The sequence below is a fragment of the Tachysurus fulvidraco genome, chromosome 15, assembly GCF_022655615.1.
Source record: "Tachysurus fulvidraco isolate hzauxx_2018 chromosome 15, HZAU_PFXX_2.0, whole genome shotgun sequence".
In the NCBI taxonomy this organism is placed as follows: domain Eukaryota; kingdom Metazoa; phylum Chordata; class Actinopteri; order Siluriformes; family Bagridae; genus Tachysurus; species Tachysurus fulvidraco.
Genome location: NC_062532.1, coordinates 13,130,687 through 13,151,629, shown reverse-complemented (window position 1 = coordinate 13,151,629; position 20,943 = coordinate 13,130,687). Strand labels below are relative to the sequence as shown.

The 20,943-nt window shown below is 39.6% G+C and overlaps 1 protein-coding gene across 8 annotated transcripts; it reads right to left on the bottom strand.

The window, feature by feature from the left end:
- Window positions 1-376: 376 nt before the first annotated feature.
- On the bottom strand, window positions 377-16,216 carry smarca4a (SWI/SNF related, matrix associated, actin dependent regulator of chromatin, subfamily a, member 4a). 8 transcript variants are annotated; one of them, XM_027141543.2, is made up of 34 exons: window positions 16,037-16,216; window positions 13,276-13,542; window positions 12,450-12,582; window positions 11,607-12,071; window positions 11,223-11,321; window positions 10,823-11,078; window positions 10,618-10,744; window positions 10,197-10,370; window positions 9,833-10,006; window positions 9,582-9,749; window positions 9,444-9,494; window positions 9,023-9,153; window positions 8,840-8,894; window positions 8,564-8,718; window positions 8,228-8,375; window positions 7,968-8,131; window positions 6,755-6,821; window positions 6,545-6,655; window positions 6,119-6,361; window positions 5,889-6,002; window positions 5,293-5,400; window positions 5,123-5,209; window positions 4,747-4,793; window positions 4,470-4,636; window positions 4,223-4,386; window positions 3,876-4,103; window positions 3,603-3,698; window positions 3,247-3,465; window positions 2,795-3,057; window positions 2,454-2,556; window positions 1,868-1,969; window positions 1,629-1,761; window positions 1,412-1,551; window positions 377-1,195 (listed from the first exon to the last, which is right to left on the bottom strand). In XM_027141543.2, the coding sequence occupies exons 2-34, from the start codon at window positions 13,495-13,497 to the stop codon at window positions 1,163-1,165; spliced, it is 4,947 nt and encodes a 1,648-aa protein (XP_026997344.1). In that variant the 5' UTR covers window positions 13,498-13,542; window positions 16,037-16,216; the 3' UTR covers window positions 377-1,162. The 8 variants fall into 8 exon arrangements, with proteins under 8 accessions (XP_026997344.1, XP_026997342.1, XP_026997341.1 ...); XM_027141541.2 differs by having other exon boundaries at window positions 2,454-2,559; window positions 13,276-13,566; window positions 16,037-16,215; XM_027141540.2 differs by having other exon boundaries at window positions 2,454-2,559; window positions 16,037-16,215.
- Window positions 16,217-20,943: the final 4,727 nt, after the last annotated feature.

The following is a 20,943-nucleotide window of genomic DNA, read 5'->3' as shown; positions in this document are numbered from 1 at the left end:
AGCAAAATAATTTTTATTCTCAGAGGTAGCAGAAGGTCAGACACAAAGCTCACTGAACAAAGAAAGTCCACATTGAAGAGAACACTGGGATCAACACATTTACAGAGTCCCTTACTTCATGTCCATGTTGATCCCAGTGTTCTCTTCAAGATTCTACAGCATCGGCTTTATTCTGGTCAGAGTCTCTGGATTTTGCCTTCTGAACCTATGTGCAGTACGGGTCAATTTCATCCTAAAAATTAAGTAACATTTCATGAAGTGTCACAAACATTTGTTTAGATCATCAATGGGAAAAAAATCTGACCACCACAACAAGGTTAAGTGATTTGAAAAATACTTATTCTATGTACTGAACATATGACAAAACAAATCCAAGTAGTTGTAAGATGCCTTTATTATAGTCTTGGAATTCCAGTGACACTGACACAGTACTGAGTCCTAAGCACTACTCCTCCTCATTTTAGCCAACTGGAGCTCAAAAAGGGAGGAAGTACCATAATCCTGCTAATATTCTTAAATTAACCTTAGGAAAGAAACTGAAAGGCAAGAAATGTCAAAGCAAACGTGAATAATGGCAGAACAACCCATACACCATGTTTCTTTAGAGACGCACAGCGTGCACTCTGGAGAGGCTTAAAAAAAAAAATACAGAAGCTAATGACTACTGTACACTGCTCACAAAGACATGAAATTACAGGAAACGATCACCTAAAAATGGTCAAGTAAATTTTCCTGATAGTCCACAGTCTGTCAGCTAGCCAAGCTACTGTCCACATCACTTTTAATAAGGAAAAATAATAATAATATATATATATATATAAAGGAAAGAGACAAATACATTCCTACTATATATAAACCGGGAATGCTTGTTTAAATATTAAAGTGTTTTTTAATTGGATTTAAATCTCCTGAGCCAGCACCATCAAAGCTGCACTGCATTTCTTTGCTTACATGACCCTCGGTTAAAAACACTTCATTTGGGGCTAAAACCGTCTGCACAAACCTACAGTGTGTTTCAGTTAATCTGTTTAGGTTTCACAAGTCATTGAAAATTCATCTAAAGGTCTAGAACCTTCATAGGGAGTTGATTCTGTAACGTTAAAGTGAAAAACGATGTCTAGATCAGATCAGAAAGAAAGGATGGTCTGGTCCAGTAGAAGGCTTAATCTTCCTCACTTCCACTAGGAGAATGCTCCTGTCCACATAAACAGAGAAGGGGGGAAAAAGAAGTAGGATCAGAAAAGATTTAGGAAATAACATGTATGTGCATATTACAGATGCAAATACTAACACTTTAGATCTTCTGATTACTCACTTCATCTTGAATATATAATTTAAAAATGCTGATGCATTGATCAAATAATTTTAAGAGCCAAAATCTGGCTAAATAAAATCAGAAGTGAAGTGTTACCTCTTCCTGCTCCTCTTCACTGTCATCATCGCTTACTACCGGTTTAGGTCGTGAGCCTCGTCCAGTGCGCCGCCTGCCTTTCCCTTTCTCAAGAGCTTTTTCCTTTCGGCTCAGCTTGATCTTCACCTTTACAGAGCGTGCTACAACACAAACACACGTTACTTTCCCTGTCTTCTAAAGAGAATATTGTTTACACAGTCAGTCGACGAATACCCACATTCAGATTCAGAGCCCTCGTCTAACTCCTCTTCCTCTTCCTCACTCTCCTCTCCGTCACTGTCCTCCTCCTTTTCGATCTTCTGCCGAACGCTTGTGAACACAGACTGGAGCACGATGGAGTCCTCGTAGATCTTATAAACATAAATGAAGAAAAGAGAAATATGAGCGAGCTCATTTTTGTGGTAAGCTCATACTACATTTGATTCACAGATTTCACATAGCAGTGAAGGATCTTACCAGTGACCCCTCCAGGTTAAAGGTCTGAGCGTTCTGGCAGAGCAGCATGACATCTTTCTCCAAGTCATTCAGACTGCGGTATTTATGGATCCTTATGCGTTCCTGTACACCAGACAATCCACATCAAATTACACTGCCTTGATAAGAATCAAGTTCACATATTACCAAAATGAACTTCTCAATGAAATTTAAAAACAGGACTTTTCACACTTGAAATAAAAAATCCTGGGTCAAAAATGTATCCTTCTCCATGGCACGCATGTCTGCGACATTCAGCGTTTTGCCAACTGACACCATGTATTGAGATATTTTTAAGTGTTCCTACATCCCGGTGTTTGTGATGGACACCCACGGTGCAATTACTGATTGGGTGTCTGTTGCCAAGCACTTAGCCGTAATGTTTTAACACCACGTACTTTCACAATGTACATGGCTGGCACACAGTACAGGGTTAACACAGCAGAACCCTGGGGGGTTTGTGTGAAAAGCCCTTACATGTACAAACCCATAATGGACACAAATGAAAGAATATTTACCAAAGAATTATTAAAATTTTTATTTTTATTAAACAATTTAATAAAGGTACCTTGATTTTGCGGAAGTCCACAGGTTTGCGGATAAGCTCATAATATTCGGGCAGCTCCTTACGAGAGGGAAGCTGGATAAAGACCTCGCTCAGCTGCCTTCCGCTGCTAACAGGAAATATGCAAGAAACACAAGACCAAATATAATGCAAACATAAAAGTAAAAATAAACTTTTTTTTTTATTTCCCCATGTATGAGCAAAAGCCATTTAGTTTTAAAAACCTGAAAAGGAATCATCATGTCTTTACAATGAAGTTACATATAAATATCAGTCAAGTAAGTTACCAATCAGGTTATTGGTTTACAGTGCACGGCACTTATGATTAAAATGATATTGCTTACTTGTCCTTATACTTAATGACGGCATCAACGATTTTCTTCATCTTCTTGGTGAGGGATGGTGGATTGGGAGAGAGTTTCTCAGCAGGCGGTCGGCCCCGCTTCTTTTGCTTCTTACTGTCATCATCTTTATCTCTGCCTCGACCACTGGAGCTGGGCGTGGCTGGGCCTGGGAGGTCTAGGTCACGGTCTCGCTTCCTCTTCCGAGTTGTCTTCTTATGCCGTACTTCCTCTTCAATCTCCTCCAGTGTGCCCTCTTCTATAGCCTGAGAAATGATTGAGACATAGCAGGAATTTACCAAGCATCTAAAATATATAGGTGTAAAACTTGCAAATGCATATATTCAATTTAATATGCACTAAAAAGCCATACATTCAAAGTCTCAAAATATTTCAGGGACAACCGGACAACTACAAGACTGCACTTCAAACAGGTTTCTGTCCTTTTGTCTCACCTTGAGCCATTGTTTCTCAGTAAGTGAGTCACTGTAGTCCACCTCTTTTCTCTGCCGTGATCCACGACCGAACATCTTCTCCTCTTCCTCCTCACATGTGAGTCTTTCCACTTCTGCGTCATCCTTCATAATCCAGGTGGGAAGCTCATCTTCCTCCATCAGACGAGGCCTGCGCTTGGGGTTCCGGGCCTCTTCACGGCGCCGGTCGAGATCCATGCGCTGAAGAGAAGCAGGACATAGGTAGAGGGGGACATAAAAAGATAGAATGGGTAAAACAGGTAATGTAATAACGATGGTAAATAGAGAATGTGGTTACATAAACTTTGAATACAGCTTGCAGGTGCTGCAAAACGTACCATAAACTGATCAAACTCCTCCTCACTCCTAGCAATCATTTGATTGACAGTTTCATCATCAGGTACCTCATCCTCCTCCTGAAACATAATAAGAGGCTAAGAGATATCAAACATGCTTTCTTTTAATTGGATTGTCTTATTTAAACTTGCATTCAGAATTTTTCTGGGATTTTTCGGCAAAATAGTTAGCTTGCGCTTTGAAAAAGAAAAAATCACAATCACAATGTAACATAACTGTTGCCCCAAGAAGGACAATTAGTATAGAAGCTATACCTCATCCTGTTCCTCATGCTCCAGGATGGCCTGCAGGAAGGCTCTGCGCTCATGGCTAGAAGACTTCTGGTCGAACATACCGGCCTGGATCACCTTCTGGTCCACGTTTAATTTGTACTTGGCAGCAGCCAGGATCTTCTCTTCCACACTGTTGACAGTGCAGAGACGCAGAACACGCACCTCATTCTGTTGCCCAATGCGATGAGCACGATCCTGAGCTTGCAAGTCCTGTAAGAAATGAGAGGGATGGAAAAGGAAAAATGGGGTTGGGTGCTGCTATGAACTGTGGAAAGATGCTAGCAGGATTTTTTTTTTTTTAAATGAAAACAGAAACCATGCACTCATACCTGATGAGGATTCCAGTCACTATCAAAAATGATGACAGTGTCAGCAGATTGCAGGTTGAGCCCCAGGCCACCAGCTCTGGTACTCAGCAGGAACACAAAGTATTGAAAGGAAGGGTCATTAAAGTTTTTAAGCAGCGTGCCACGGTCCTCAGCCTTAGTGGTTCCTACACACACAGATTATTTTCCCAATCATTACAACATAAACAAATATAGACCAATACAATAATATAAGTAAAGAGAAACTCACCATCCAGACGCAAGTATTTAAAATTACGGTAGGAAAAATAGTCCTCCATGATGGTCATGAGGGAAGTCATTTGACAGAAGAGCAGCACTTTGTGGTTGGTTGCACGCAGCTTGGGAAGAATGCGGTCCAGAAGCTCAAATTTTCCAGATGCTCGGTACAAGTCTGGCCTGGAGAGAAAGTGATGCAAAAAAATACAAAAGAAAGTCACATACAGTGGCAGAAAGAACAACCACAAGAAGTCATCTTTTATAAGCAGTCTGCTCATAAGGGCACTTACCCTGAAACGATGCCTCCAGTAAAGCCCAGATGCTCAGAGAAGGATTCCTGAAAACATGACAAGCATATTAAAATTTACATAAAGCTAGAACATACTATATGTACTAATATGCTATATATATATATATATATATATATATATATATATATATATATATATATATATATATATATATATATATATTAGTGGTGGACTGTATACAACTGAAAAAAGACAAGAGACTACAAGAAACATTAAGAAATATTTAAATATAGAAGGGACAGGTGTTGAAAAATTATGCACTGTCCCAACAAATAACTCATCATTACGCAGCACAAAAAGCTGCCTTATTCTGTGAAATATACTAAAAATAGAGGCTTAGGTTTTCTGAGCATACCTCAATATGTTGAAACATGTATGGGTGATTACAGATCTTTCGCAGCTGCATGATTGTGTTCATCAGTGTCTTCGTTCCACCTTTACCCTGTAATAAATGACATATTAATGATGTACCCTCACACACTACTTTAATCTGTACAAAAAGGGAGTGGATCTTTTCATCATTACCTTCTTGTCTTTCTCTGAGCCATCAGTCAGAAGGACTCCTTTAGCTTGCATGTGTCTGTACAGTACTCTCTGCAGTGCTGACATATCACACTTGATCACATACTCAACCTAAAAAAAAAGAGGGGAAAAATAATCATCAGCCTTATTGACTGGCTACAGATCCACACACATATGCATGAAATTACAGTACAGTGAAAAACAGGCTAAATGTATACATGATATCTAAAAGGTGTAGTTGAAACAAGTCTGAAGTGGAGGGCAGATTTAAAGTGGATAAGTGATGTGGAGAAATGCCACTTCTCTAAATGCAGACAGTAAACACGGTTACATTTCAGATAAAATTAATGAACAAAAGTTGAAATAAAAAATTCATATCAGTAATCTTGAATGTAATGAAGAGGCTAAGTGCTGATATATTTTATTATGTTCTATTTTTGTTGTTGCTGACAAAAAACACAAAATAAATTGTCTGTCCCCTCTGACTTACCATCAAGATATTGCATCACTCAATTTAGATGCTTTAGGTGTCACCATTAAACACTATCTTTCAAAATCCCACAAAATGTTCCAGTGGACATATAAAAAAGGAAACAGACCTTCTCAGGCAGCTGCGCTTCCACTTCTTTCTTAAGCCTCCTGAGCAGGAAGGGCCGGAGCACTTTGTGTAAACGCCGAATGATCAGAATGGTCTCCTCCTCATTGAGGTCAACCTGTAGAACGCCATGATTAATGACCTGGGGTCTAATAAGTTGCTATCAAATCTAACCCACTATTAACAAACACTTTCGTCATAAACATGTTTCAGATGTGCACCGCACAACATTACCTTCTCACCAGTCATGGCAAATGGTGCATTGAACCACTGCTCAAAGGTGCTGCAGCTTTTGAAGATAGTGGGCAGCAGGAAGTTGAGCAAGGCCCAGAGCTCAGGCAGTTTATTCTGCAGAGGTGTGCCTGTCAGTAGCACACGCCTGGGGGCCAGGTAGTGTGTGTTTAGAACCTGAGTCAGCTTACAGTGGTGATTCTTCATACGGTGACCCTCATCAACAATCATGTACTTCCAACGAAGCTTAAAATAAAGAAACAGCTTTTAAGTTCCTTCAAAATATTAGTTGAAAGAAAAAAGAAGCTTGAATTGAAAGTCTTACTAAAATTATTTACATAGAAATGCTATAAACAACAAACACCTGCATTATAGTTTGATCCAAAATAAACAAATGGTACACATGTGCAATGGGTATGACTGATCTACCTTGGCCAGCACTTGCTTATCTTTGATGATGTACTCGTAGGTGGTAAGGAGCACATTGAATTTGCCACTTCGTAGAATGGGAACAAAGGACCTGCGAGCGGCAGGAGAGCCCTGAGAAGACATGAAGTAAGCGTGAATCACTGAACCACAGAAAAAGGGCAAATAGGAGACAAGACTCTTTATTTTTGAAAACAATAGAGTCTTAATCACCTTATAGGAGACTTTGACCACAGATGGTGCCCATTTATCAAACTCATACACCCAGTTGGACAGAGTCCTGTAAAAAGACAAGAGACAACACTTTGTTTTAATTATGTACTTACATTCAAATATGCTACATTTGAATTAAGAGTGCACATGCCATTTTATCCTTTCACTCTCCTGACACTCTCCACTATAGCTAATACTCCACTATATCCAGCTAAGAATTCAACAATAGAAACCTTCATCTTTTCCACAAATACAAACTAGTGTTGTGTCTCAAGTTGCAACCTATCCTAAACTGTTAGAGTATTAAACTGGTTTTTCTATTACAGCTGCTGTATGAATTTTAAATGCCCTCAACTGCCCTGTAATGTAGTAATTGTTTTTTAAGGCAGACTTCAAGATTTTTGGATCAGTAAATAATTTCAAATGTAAGATTGGAGATCATGATTTGAGCAGCCCATAACAATCCCAATGTGAGCAGAAGGTTTAAGAGAAACAGAAAACTGCAAAACATTGTACCGTTTGAATTGGGATGTTTTGGCTCAGACACGCCATCTAGTGAAACTATGCTTGCATTACAGCTACTTCTGTACAAGCAGAAATCATGCGTTGAGTATAAACCAGGCTCTTCTGTGTGTCAGGCCATATCGCACCACCCTGGCATAACTTATTTTACTAAAACAACACAACCCACAAGACTTGAAGAAACTCCGAAAAGGAGACTCCTTTAGTTTGTAGTCACTACTTACATTACACATAAAATGTACAAATGTAACAATCAAAAAGCTGGAAGCACAGAATCAAAATATTAATGTTCATTTGTGGTCTATGGCCATTTATCATAGAACACCTGTTGCTTATCTGTGCGGGATATATTTCCAAGCTGCATTTCTGTCCTTGTCATTTAGTGAGCCGAGCCTCTATGCTTTGTGTGCAAATGACTGGGTCACAGAGTGTCACTGAAACGCAGCAAAGTCTCAGGTCTTTTTGTTTTTTAAAATAAAAACCACACATACGGCAGCAGTTCTTTTGCTAAAAGCTGACATTTATCACAGGGTTATTTGCCTTGCTGGAAGCATAAATTAATTTAAATTAGGAAACTGAAAAGACTATGCTTGAACCAACACCTACCTTTATATCAATTGAATGCTTAATTTTTTTTATTTTTCATTTATTTTTAAATAATTACAAGATGATAAACTTGAGGCAAACTTACGATAGGGGTACGATAATGAGGAAGGGTCCATTAAGACGTTTGTACTCCATGAGGTAGGTAATGAGTGCGATGGTCTGGATAGTTTTTCCCAAGCCCATCTCATCAGCAAGAATGCCATTTAGATTATTATTATACAGAGAGACAAGCCACTCCAGACCTTTAATCTGTCACAGAGCAAAAACAAATAAAAAATATCCTGGTTAACATACTAAACAGTTGGTCTCAGTATTTTAGCATCTATTTACACTGCATGCCTGTACCTGGTACTGTTTAAGTGTCCCATTAATCAGGAGAGATGACTGTCTGTCCACTTTCTCAGTGACCGCATGTGCCACAGCGTAGTAGGACTGCAGGCCAATAGCAAACTGAGTGTGGCTGTACTCATCGTCTACATCCTGCTTAGCATGCCTGCAAGACAATGTGACAGAGCAATGCTTAGAATTGCAGTCCACTGCTATAGATTAGGTTTTAAATGAAAAAAAAAAGCTTTTACATTTGATTTCAAATATCTTTGTCACAGGTTCATTAAGGTCCTTTATTAGTTTTGTACTGGAGCTGCCAGTCCTGATCTAGCATGACGACGTTTGTATACTCACTCAATAATGTGACGGACATCAAACTCAGACACATCCTCACTGTCAGGATCTGGAATTTTCTTTTTCTCATCTGCATGGGGCTGAGAGTGTTGCGTCTGGTCGTCTTCCTCTTCCTGCAGTGGAGAACAGGGAGATGTGAAGAGTTGTGTCATCAGCTAATACACAGGTAATAAACCAAGGCAGAACAGATAGTCATACAAGCTACAAGCACAGACATTATCAGTGTGTTTGCACATCAACATACATACAGGAATAGAGGCGCAGAATAAGATTTACCTCTTCGTCATCTGAGCCGCTGTCTTCACTGTCAGACCGTGGTGCAACTTCATAACTACAGATAAAGCATCATGTACACATTATTTTAAAATAATACACTATGATAGTAAGTACATTGATATATGAAGACATTTCAAACAATTAAAGAAACTTTTACAATTTTTAACAATCAAGCATGCTTACCCAGGGTTCATCTCCAGCCAGGCCTCCAGCTGGTTTGCTTTAGGGGCATCCACACCGGTTAGAATCTTGCCACTGTCCACATGAATGACTTTCACTGGGAGGTCACTCATCTGACTGGTCTCATCCAGAGGCTACAACCCAAGGAAATGTTCAATGTTATAGCCAGAATATGTCATGCAAATAAAGGCAGTAGCTACACTAGTAAGCAAAGAAAACACACTAGATGTCATTTCATTAGAACAAAAGCTACAGGACATTCATAATGTTAAAGCAGTGGTCACTGGACAATTGCATCAGCTATATTAGTTTGCATCAGCATATTTTTAGAACACGCTAATTTACTGCTAGACAAATGTAACTTACATTCAGTTGGACCTGTATATATAAACCAGTAATAAATATTAGGAAATAAGTAAATTACCTCTCCATCCGGACCTAGTGCTGGAGCTCCACTGTCACCAGTGTCGGTCTTCTATAACAAATAAAAATGAGTTTTTACGCAACAAGTAAAACACCATTACCTGTAGTATAAACATGCTTTAGCTGTAAAATATCCTACCTTCCTTTTCTTCTTCTTCTTTTTCTCCTTGAGGGCCTGAACTGCCTTATGGGCACGCACAAGTTCTGTGAGGTTGGCCACATACTCATCTGTCTGCTGTAACAGGTAGGCCAGACGCTTGTCTTTCTTCTGATCAATCAGCTTCCTGTAACCCTCTTCATCTTCTGCCTAGGGGGTAGATAGGAAATACACTTAGAGGTGGACATTACGCTGGACCACATTTCAGTTAGGCTGTGTATGCCAATCCTTACCATGAGCCTCCGCATTCTCTCCTTCTCAATGCGCTCATTCTCTTTTTTCTGCTCACGCTCTGTGTTGGCATGGTAGGTGGCCACAGCTTTGGTAACCTTCTGGAGCTTTCCTGTCATTGAGCGATGGTACTCCTTAAAATCTTTAGCATGCTGGAGGATACTGTTTAGATATTCCTGGAGAAAAAAGGAAGGGGAGATCACCATGTCAGTTTTCTAGAGAATTTATAAATTTGTAGTTCGGTTGCTGTTAGTGAACAAAACTAAACAAAACTTAAAATCTCTTCATCCACAAAATCATACATAATTAGTTGAAAAAAGTTGAAAAAGTTCTTGGCTAAATATGGCAGAGAATGTCCACGAGTACCTGATGCTTTTGACGACGTTTGCGCTCTTGCTCAATCTTCTGCTGCTTCTCCAGTTTTTCTGTGATACGAGCCTCACGCAGGGATTGTCGCTTGCTGCGTTTGTAGGCTTTGCCATTGAGTGCTGTCTCCAGGGCTGTATCACGCCGCATACACACCACCACATCCTGCCGCAACTGTGAGCAATACAATCATAAGATTTTACCAAGACTCGCACACATTTTTCCCCACTGGTAGGCAAATGCTGGATTTCACTTTTCAGCTTCCGATTTTTACAGACTTGTTTCTATGGCGCTGGCAATGCTGACTATCAAGTACAAAGCAAGAATATCTACAAGATGCATTTCATATGAAAGACTAGCAGCAGGTTACACGGTCTTTGCATTTCTGAAATCACAAGGAAAAAAAAAAGGAAAAAAATACCTGTCTCTGAAAGTTAAGAAGTCTCAAGGCCTTCAGCTCAATAGTGGCTTTGGTCCTCAAGTCACCAGCTAGGGAGCCAGGAATATTCTCTAGCTCTTGGATCCGATGAGCTATACGAGCTTGCAGTCTGCCACAAAAGAAGACTTAAATGAATAAGTTGTTATAATGCATACTCTGCCATTTTCTCCATGACATTCTCGGTCACCTGTATTCTCGTTCCTGTAGAATCTCCACAGGATCAAGGCCACGCGGTTTCTGAATAGGTGTGATGCGGTTCTGTTTTGGATGGAGCATCATGGGAGGTGGCTGAGCCGGCTGTCCTGGAGACTGGGTCTGAGGAGGCATGACGGGTGATGCAGCTGGGGGTACAGAGGGTGGGGCAGGAGAGGGGCGACCGGTAGGCTGGGGTGGGATTAACTTTTGAGGTGCACTAGCTGGAGCAGCAGCGTTCACCATGGGCCCTAAAACATACAGATCCAGACATACACACACAAATTGTAGCATAGCAGAAAAATCCCCCAGATTGCAGAATTCAGGATCTTAAATAACTTGCAAGTGGAAAAATTTCACTTCTAAAAGAATCCAGAAGTGGATTAACTGCACACCTTCCGGCCATGATTTGGGTGGTCCATTGGGAGGCTGTCCCTGCATACCTGGGGGAACTCCAGATGGTCCTGGGGGAGGCATATTTGGTCCTACCATTCCTGCAAAAGGACACAGTAAATCCACTTTGCTCAATGGGTGTATTCCAATCACATCCAACACATTACACAAGACATAATCTAAAGTGCATGTAATAAATCTTCATAAATACCTAATAAATGAAATAATCATTGGTATAAATATTTAGGATTTTCAGAGTTCACTACAAAAGATTGCAAGTTTTAGTCCCATTGTTACCTGAAAAACCCACCAGTTGCACTGCAACTAGCATAAACACGGTCTTTAAAAAAATGAGTAGAAAAAAAAAAAAAAGAAAGCAGCATTACCATGTGATCTGTTGTAATTGGGACCAGCTGGGCCAGGACCTCCAGGTCCAGGAGGGCCAGCTCCAGGTCCTGAAGCAGGAGGCATATTAGGCATCACTGGCTGCATTCCTGGCACTGGCCGTTTGCCCTGCACTGCAATCTGCAGGTGGTCAGGTAGAGGCTGCCCACGAGCCAGCATCTTGTATGCCATGATTTGTGCCCGGAGCTGGTGAAGCTGGTTCTGGTTGAATGGTGTTGGACCTCCAGTGCCGCCTGGGACACTAGGACCAGCTGGTCCACCATTAGGCCCTGTGCCTGGACCCGGTGCCACACCACCTCCTCGATTTTGCTGGCCCATATTCTGAGGGTCACCGCCCTCCATGGGTAAACCTCCAGGGCCAGACGGCATCATCGGCCCAGAAGGAGGGCCATTAGCAGGCACCGGACTGGGAGCATGTTCAGAGCCACCAAGAGGGGAGGGATAACCTGAAAAAGATTTAAAAAATTCATGCAATTAATATTAAAGAATGGGAGAACAATACAGGCTTAAAATACATGACTTACAATACAAAAAATGTTACTTTTCCCATTGTAAAACAACCGGGCAATGAATAAGCAAATTGTGCTTAAGCAGTTATGTCAAACTGTGCAGAACTTTGATCAATCAGGACTGGAGTTATACATCTCTGCTTTAAATTAATTTGATTAATATATAAATAACTAAATTTATAAACCTTAATAGCAGAGAAAACAATAAAGTTGTAGAAATACAACCATTTATACAAATACAAAACAGGGATAGGTATTTTACATAACCTAAATTCAAACATGCAATAACATCCTTCTTGAACATAAATGATGTACCTTGAGAATGTTGGTCCATGGGGCTGGGTGGAGGTCCCATACCACTGTGGCCACCCTGTCTCATGCCCATGCCCTTCATCTGGCTGTAGCGAGGGTCATCTGGCATGCCCTTCTCATGCATGCCCTCCATAGGCTGTAGATAGGAAGAAGCAGCAGCGGTCAGAGTTTTTTTATTTACACATAACTGCCAAAATGTGGAGCCGAGAATTTTTTTTTGGGTTTAGATACGTCTCACGCTAAAGAAAAACTTAACTGAATTGAAGACAATGTAATGGTGGTTTCTTTGCTCTACTACAAATGTAATATTTTGGATACAATAGTCATCATTCCATTTATATCATGGCACAAGGCTTTATTATCTGTACAGTCTGCAGAAATAACTTCCATAATAAATGATTAAACTCAAATTCAAAAAAAATTATTTAAAACAAACAAACAAATATAAATAAAGAGGTTTAATCTCAGTGTACTGTGGTATTGTCAGTTTAATTGCTTGATAAATGCAACCTAGATGTGAATTTAAATTCCTCTCCCACACACTCCTGAAGGACTTAATGAAGTCCTTTACATTTTATTGTAAAAGCAGTGTTGTATTGTAACTAGAGTGGGAATATCGCTTGCCAGAGGAGAAAGCATAAGCAAGCCAGAGGTCTATAAATTCTCTGTTGCCATGATATAAATGAGAAAATTTTAAGATAAGGACAAAACAGATCAAGCACCATAACATTAAGTCACTGTGATGTCAGAATCAACACTTCAGATCATAAACCCTCCAGTAACCTGTACAGAATGAGACATTCTTGCCACCATGCTTGTATAAACTCACTTTGTGCATCTGATGCATATTTTCCTGAGGGTATCCTGAGGGCCCCTGTGGAGGTAGGTTGTGTCCTGTAGGTGGTGGTCCCGGGCTGGGGCCCATCATACCATGAGCAGACCCAGGTGAAGGTCCTGGGCTTGGACCCAACATAGCACCTGGAGACGGACCGGGGCCTGGAGAAGGGCCAGGCCGAGGGGTCCCTCCCATGGGGGGGTCCGGAGTGGACATCTCTCAGCAGAGCCGGGATGAATGAGAGGGGAAAAATGTACCGTTCTGCAGGGAATGATAAAGTACACCCTTATAGTCAAGTACACACACACACACACACACACACACACACACACACAAAATAAATAAATATATATTAGAGAGAGAGATTTTGTGGTATGTTGACCCTTCAGTGAACCCTTATTTTATGGTAATCCAGCCAGCAAACACTGTCTATAGTCCTTTAGGTATAAATTACCAAAAAAGACCTTTTCTAAAAATGCTTGAAAAACAAAAAATAAGATATATTTGTCTTTTACATAATTTTAATGACATGCTGCCATCTCAACATATTTAAAAACAGAGCCTTGCCCAGCTAGAGATAGAACAGCAAATCTTAAATTACAAAAGCCAAATAAGATATAATCATGACCTCGAAATGTACAGAATAAAACTATTATTCAAAATAACCAACAAGATGTCCCAAAATATACTATTCATCATATGCCACAGCAATTAAAATTTCATTTTAATAATGAAAGAACAAGTCATACTTTTTATTCATCTGTTATCTTCAATTTTGTGGAACAACAGTGGAAAGTCAGTTCTTAAGATTAAAAATCTTAATCATTTATCATTGATGCAAAATGCTGACAGTGGAGGCTCATTCCAAAAATGTTAACTAAGTGTTCCCTCAAAGAAAACCACCATACCGCCAATTCCAACACAAAGCCCTCTGTCCTGAAGACTTCCCTGTGGCAGAAAATTTACTAACCCTAACAAAGCGCTTCCACTTGAGAATCTATACATAAATATTGAATCATAAGATAAATGGCAGTAGATATGTGCAGTATTGTTTTTATTGTATTGAGTCCTATAAATGGAAAGCTGTTAAAGAAAATTCATCAACAGATGCTGATCAAACAACAAAGCATCGAACAGTGTTAGTGGTATGTTACTGGGCACAAAGATGAGATTAATTCTCATTTTTTGACTTGTCTGCTGTAACAAATACTGGAAAGCTGTGATTTAATCAATTCTTTGAAATATTTTAAAGTAATAAAGAAACTGAACCATCTTCAGAGCCAGATACACTGAGACTCGTCAGTGTGTCAATCCACACAGATTGCTGATGGAAATACAAAGAGTCACCTGAAGCCTGACTGTGTTTAAGCTATTTATGTCCGAAATCATAAGCTTTTTAAAACAAAAAAGGCTTTATATTTGAATAAATGTAAAATAATGTGTGATAATTATTAGCAGAATTATTCAACCTTCTCTGAATTAAGCCTGGCCAATGGTGCTCGCATTACTTCTGTCGAAAGTAACAAATTATTATTATTTTTTATACAATATCGTAATTGACGTTTAAAGGATTAAAGCTAAAATAATTATTGTATTGAAATGAACTCATTGCACAGCAGTTGTTATAGCGGTGTTAGCTAACGGTGCCACTTCCTCCAGTAATGAACAAAATAGAAGAGTTAATAGAAATACACATTTATACACATGTAATGCCGTGATGAGAGGGAAATAAACAATGCTAACGAAGTAGAAACAGACTTTATTATCTAGGAAGCCGTGTAGCAGGTTCATGTAGCCAGTTAGCTTAGCTAAGTGGTTTGTTTTGTGTTCATTCTCTCTAGAAATTTTGCTATATATATATATATATATATATATATATATATATATATATATATATATATATAGAGAGAGAGAGAGAGAGAGAGAGAGAGAGAGAGAGCGAGAGATAGAGAGAACATATAGCCAGTTAGCTTAGCTAGCTGTGGAAGGAAAAGAAAAATACTCCATGGTTACAGAAACCAACCAAGTGGTTTGTTTTGTGTTTAATCTGTGTTAAATTTTGCACTAATATATATATATATATATATATATATATATATATATATATATATATATATATATATATATATATATATATAGAGAGAGAGAGAGAGAGAGAGAGAGAGAGAGAGAGAGCGAGAGATAGAGAGAACATATAGCCAGTTAGCTTAGCTAGCTGTGGAAGGAAAAGAAAAATACTCCATGGTTACAGAAACCAACCAAGTGGTTTGTTTTGTGTTTAATCTGTGTTAAATTTTGCACTAATATATATATATATATATATATATATATATATATATATATATATATATATATATATATAAAAATATATAAAAAGAGAGAGAGATAATAGAGATAGTACATGTACCCGTTTGCACTACACACAGCCGGCCATGCCGTCCTCCCCCATCCGCTGTGTTTAACACTTTATATTGTTACAGAAGTGAAAGAAAGGACTGATGTTTACTTTTTAAGCCGTTTGTCCTCCAGCTCCCTCAACTCAGTCCTGTGTTCAAGCTACAAAACTACATTCATTCATTCCTTTCTCTCTTTCCGCCGCTCTGTCGATTAGCACGTAATGTCGGTCACGTCGTAGCTCCGAAAACGAGATAATTTTAATACACCAACTTTCCACGTTTCCTCGCTCACTAAACACATTTAAAACCTCTGATGTTTTGTACGTGCTGCAGTTATAAAGACGCCGTAAACAACTTACGTTGTGTGAAGTCGGATTTCGCCGGTAACTGCCCCAGTTTTCTTCAGCTAGCTATCTTAGCTAGAAACAAAGAGCAGCTCAGCCTGTTCCGTTTTCCCCTCGCTCTCCCCCACACCGCTCTTGTGTGATTGTATGGTTTAGATACAGCCTGAAGCCGCCATTGCGCTTCACTAGCGCCCCCTTCCCCCCACAAACGAATGGAAAGATACAGCGCATGCGCAGTGCAAGCTGCTTTGCAGACAGGAATGCAGGCTGTGCGAGCGCATGGGGGTGGGGGTGGGGGTGGGGATGTGGATGTGGATGGGCGACAACATGCTAAAGAATATTTCCTCTAAAGCTGTGTGTCTCAACCTTTTTGGAGTACTGTACCCCATCACATCTCAAATCAGCCCCATGAACCCCCTACCCCTGCTCTCACCCAGGCCATGCCCTGTTTTCTATCCAATCACAATGATTTTCACAACTAGAATCTAAATTAAAGCCAGGGTCTCCGATTTTTGAGAAATGCTTCAGAAAACTGAGTCGGGCCGACAACTAAACAAAGATCAAAACAAACGTGTAGCCAATGAGCAGAAAGGGGCGTGTCTTGTCATTATGGGCAGAGAGAGTGTTCAGTGCGCATGTGTGACATTAGCAGAAAGCGGTTTTAACATTGACATGGAGGATAAAAACAAAGAAAGAAAGCGAAGAAAATCTTACAATAAGGCAAGAAGTAGGACGTGTTAATATAGGACCAGCTTTCCAGCGCTGGAGAGAACTGAAGGAGCAGGAAGTTGGCCGCATATTCACAGATTGGAGTTTCCCGAGTCAATAACTCCTGAGCTAAACGCTGTTACTCCAAAATTAACACCTCTTTTCTATCGTAGTAATGTAGAGATGCAGCTACAACCACGTTTTGTGTAGTAACAGCGTTTAGCTCAGGAGTTACTGACTCGGGAAACTCCAATCTGTGAATATGCGGCCAACAGACGCCTTCTTCCTTCTCGATAGGTGAGTAACGTTGGTTTTGCTTTGTTTCACAGAACTAATATATGCCGTCCTTTCATGATGATGCTTGTCATTTTTGCTTGTTTGTTTAATCTGCAATCATATTGTTCTTCCCTTCAGCTATGATAGACATTTCTTTCCATTATTGCCTGGGTTAGGTATGTATGTGTGGGCGGAGCTATAAATACAGGGGTGGGACCCATTTTCGTTAGGGACGTGTTTGTTTTGGTGATTTTATATGTCAACATTGGCTTTCAAAAATCAGAAACCCTGCATTTAAGAGAATGGATGCAATATTAGTAATTAATAGACTCTTAATAATTAACTAGACTTGCATCTGGACATTTAATTTTATTGCATTGAAATGACAATACATTGCAAAATCAATCACAATCTACTTCAGACTGTTTCAACACCATGTCTAGTAATGTCCAATATGTGTTTAAATCTTTTAATAAGGTCCATTTGAAATGTTACTTTCTTTTGACTAATATGAAAGCTGTACTCTTAATACCTGACAACTAAAATTGCATTCTAATTACACAACACACCCTTCAATAAACAGTTGTATGCAAAAGTTTAGAAACCCCTGACAATTTCCATGATTTTCTTTTATAAATATTTGAGTGTTTGGATCAACAATTTCATCTTGGGCTATCAAATAACTGAAGGACACTAATATTTCAGTAGTGAAATGAGGTTTATTGGATTAACAGAAAATGCACAATATGCATCAAAACAAAATTAGACAGGTGCATAAATTTGAGCACCCCAACAGAAAAACATCCTTACAAAACATCTCCAGTTCAGTTAGGTTTGATAGTTGCCAAGCATGGACAGCCTGCTTCAAATCACCCCTCAGATGTTCAATGATATTCAGGTCTGGGGACTGGGATGGCCATTCCAGGACATTGTACTTGTTCCTCTGCATAAATGCCCGAGTAGATTTTGAGCAGTGTTTTGGGTTGTTGTCTTGTTGAAATATCCAGCCCCGGTGTAACTAACTTTTTGACTGATCTTAGTTTCATCACTCCCCAGCACCTTATTCCAAAATGAAGCTGGCTTGTCCAAATGTGCGTTTGCATACCTCAAGCGAATCGGTTTGTGGTGTGTGTGCAGAAAGAAAGGCTTCTTTCGCATCACTCTCCTGTACAGCTTTACCATGTGCAAAGTGTGCGGAATTGTTGAACGATGCACAGTGACACCATCTACAGCAAGTTGATGTTCTAGGTCTTTGGATGTGGTCTGTGGGCTGTTTTTGATCGTTCTCACCATCCTTCGCCTTTGCCTCTCCAGTATTTTATGTGGCCTGCCTCTTCTGGCCTTAACAAGAACTGTGCCTGTGGTCTTCCATAGCCTCACTATGTTCCTCACAGTGGACACTGACAGCTTGTATCCCTGTGATAACTTTTTGTAGCCTTCCCTAAACCATAATGTTGAACAATCTTTGTTTTCAGATCATTTGAGAGCTGTTTTGAGGCCTTCATATTGCCACTCTTCAGAGGAGAGTCAAAGAGAACAACAGCTTGCAATTGGCCAACTTAAATAACGTTTCTCATGATTGGATGCACCCGTCTATAAAGCTCAAGGCTTAATGAGCTCACCAAACCAATTGTGTGTTCCAATTAATCAAAACAAATCAACAAAATGGCAAGGGTGCCAAAATTTATGCACCTGTCTAATTTCATTTTGATGCATATTGCACATTTTCTGTTAATCCAATAAACCTAATTTCCCTACTGAAATATTACTGTGTCCTTCAGTTATTTGATAGATCAAAATGAACTTGCTGATCCAAACACCCAAATATTCATAAATACAAAAATCATGGAAATTCTAAGGGTTTCCTAAACTTTTGCATATGACTGTACATTATACAACCAATCAACAATATTGTCATTTTCAGAACATTCTCTTTCAGCATTTGGAGCAGTTTCAACACTGCCATCTGAATGTTATGTTAATCTTTTGTAATTTTAACCTAAATTTTTATGGTTTTAATAATAATAATAATTTTGTATATACAATAAAAAAAAAGTAAGATAACAATCCTGTTTGCAGTTTGTGACAAGCCAAGTAGGGGACACAGCAAGCATGTGGAAGAAGGTGCTCTGCTCAGATGAGGCCAAAATTCAATTCAATTCAATTCAATTCAAGTTTATTTGTATAGCGCTTTTTACAATAGACATTGTCTCAAAGCAGCTTTACAGAACATAAGCACAGAGCAGAAAGTAAACATAATTAATGATAAAGGAATTAACGAATAATAAAAGAAATAAGAATTAACAGAATAAAAATTCTAGATTATTATTAGTTGTATATAGTTCACAATGTGCATGTATTTATTCCCCTATGAGGAAGTCTGAGGTGACTCAGGCAGCAGTGGCAAGGAAAAACTCCCTTAAATTGGTAAAGGAAGAAACCTTGAGAGGAACCGGACTCAAGGGGGACCCATCCTCATATGGGTGACACTGGGGGTGTGATTGTAATATACAGTCAGTTAAATGTTGTATTGGTGTAAGGTTCAAGGACTTCTGATCTCCTGAGTACCACAGAGTCTAACTGGAGATGTCTCAGGATTCTTAGAGTCGGCCTCGGCTCAGTGGACGTCCAAAGGCTTCGTCCCACAGAGGACGTCGGGAGCTGGTACCGTGTCTGGATGCCTGGGGATGGGTACAAAGAGAGAAGCAGTGGAAAGGGATTAACATATCTGCTGTTCATAAAAATGTGCTGGTCTGATGTATTGGTGCATGATATTATGGGATGTATTATGTGACTAAAGAGATGAGTTTTTAATCTACATTTAAACTGGGAAAGTGTGTCTGCGCCCTGAACACTATCAGGAAGACTACTCCAAAGTTTGGGAGCTAAATAAGAAAACGCTCTACCACCTTTAGTAGACTTAGATATTTTGGGAACTACCAGAAGTCCTGAGTTTTGTGATCTCAGAGAGCGTGAAGGATTGTAACGTGTTAGAAGACTAGTTAGATACATGGGAGCTAAACCATTAAGAGCCTTGTACGTAAGTAGCAGCAGTTTGTAGTCAATTCTAAACTTAAGAGGTAGCCAGTGTAGAGATGATAAAATTGGGGTTATATGGTCATACTTTCTTGTCCTAGTGAGAACTCTGGCAGCTGCATTTTGGACTAACTGTAACCTATTTATTAAAGATGCAGGACAACCACCTAGTAATGCATTACAATAGTCCAGTCTAGAGGTCATGAACGCATGAACTAGCTTCTCAGCATCAGATACAGACAGGATGTTTCTCAGCTTGGCAATGTTTCTAAGGTGGAAGAAGGCTGTTTTGGTAGTATGAACGATATGATTTTTAAAAGACAAGTTACTGTCTAATATAACACCGAGGTCTTTCACTGTCGAGCTACTAGTAACAGTACATCCCTCTAAATGGGAGTTAAGTTGTGAGAGTTTCTGTGCACTGGTTTTTGGACCTATGAGTAGTATTTCTGTCTTATCGGTGTTTAACAATAGAAAGTTGCAGCTCATCCAGTCTTTTATCTCTCTAAGGCACTGAGTTAATTTGGACACTGTGGCTATTTCATCTGGTTTTGATGAGATATATAACTGTGTGTCATCAGCATAACAATGGAAACTAATCCCATGTCTTCTAATAATGTTCCCTTGAATTCAGAATGTTATGTATGGCGGAAACCTAACACTGCACATCACCCTGAACACACCATCCCCACCGTGAAACATGGTGGTGGCAGCATCGTGTTGCGAGGATGCTTTTCTTCAGCAGGGACAGGGAAGCTGGTCAGAGTCGTTGGGAAGATGGATGGAGCCAAATACAGGGCAAACTAAAATATAGTTTTGTTTGTGGTTGTGTTTATTAGGAACAGGCCAGTTTATTAGGAACAGGCCAAATTATTAGGAACAGGCCAAAATATTAGGAACAG

Excerpts from the sequence above, each read along its gene's own strand:
- smarca4a (XM_027141541.2), bottom strand. The coding sequence starts at position 13,497 with ATGTCCACTCCGGACCCCCCCATGGGAGGGACCCCTCGGCCTGGCCCT. Across the intron at positions 6,822-7,967 it reads CTCATTATCGTACCCCTATC|GACTCTGTCCAACTGGGTGT; the intron begins GTAAGTTTGCCT and ends GTCTTTTTACAG. Across the intron at positions 6,362-6,544 it reads ATAAGCAAGTGCTGGCCAAG|CTTCGTTGGAAGTACATGAT; the intron begins GTAGATCAGTCA and ends CTTTATTTTAAG.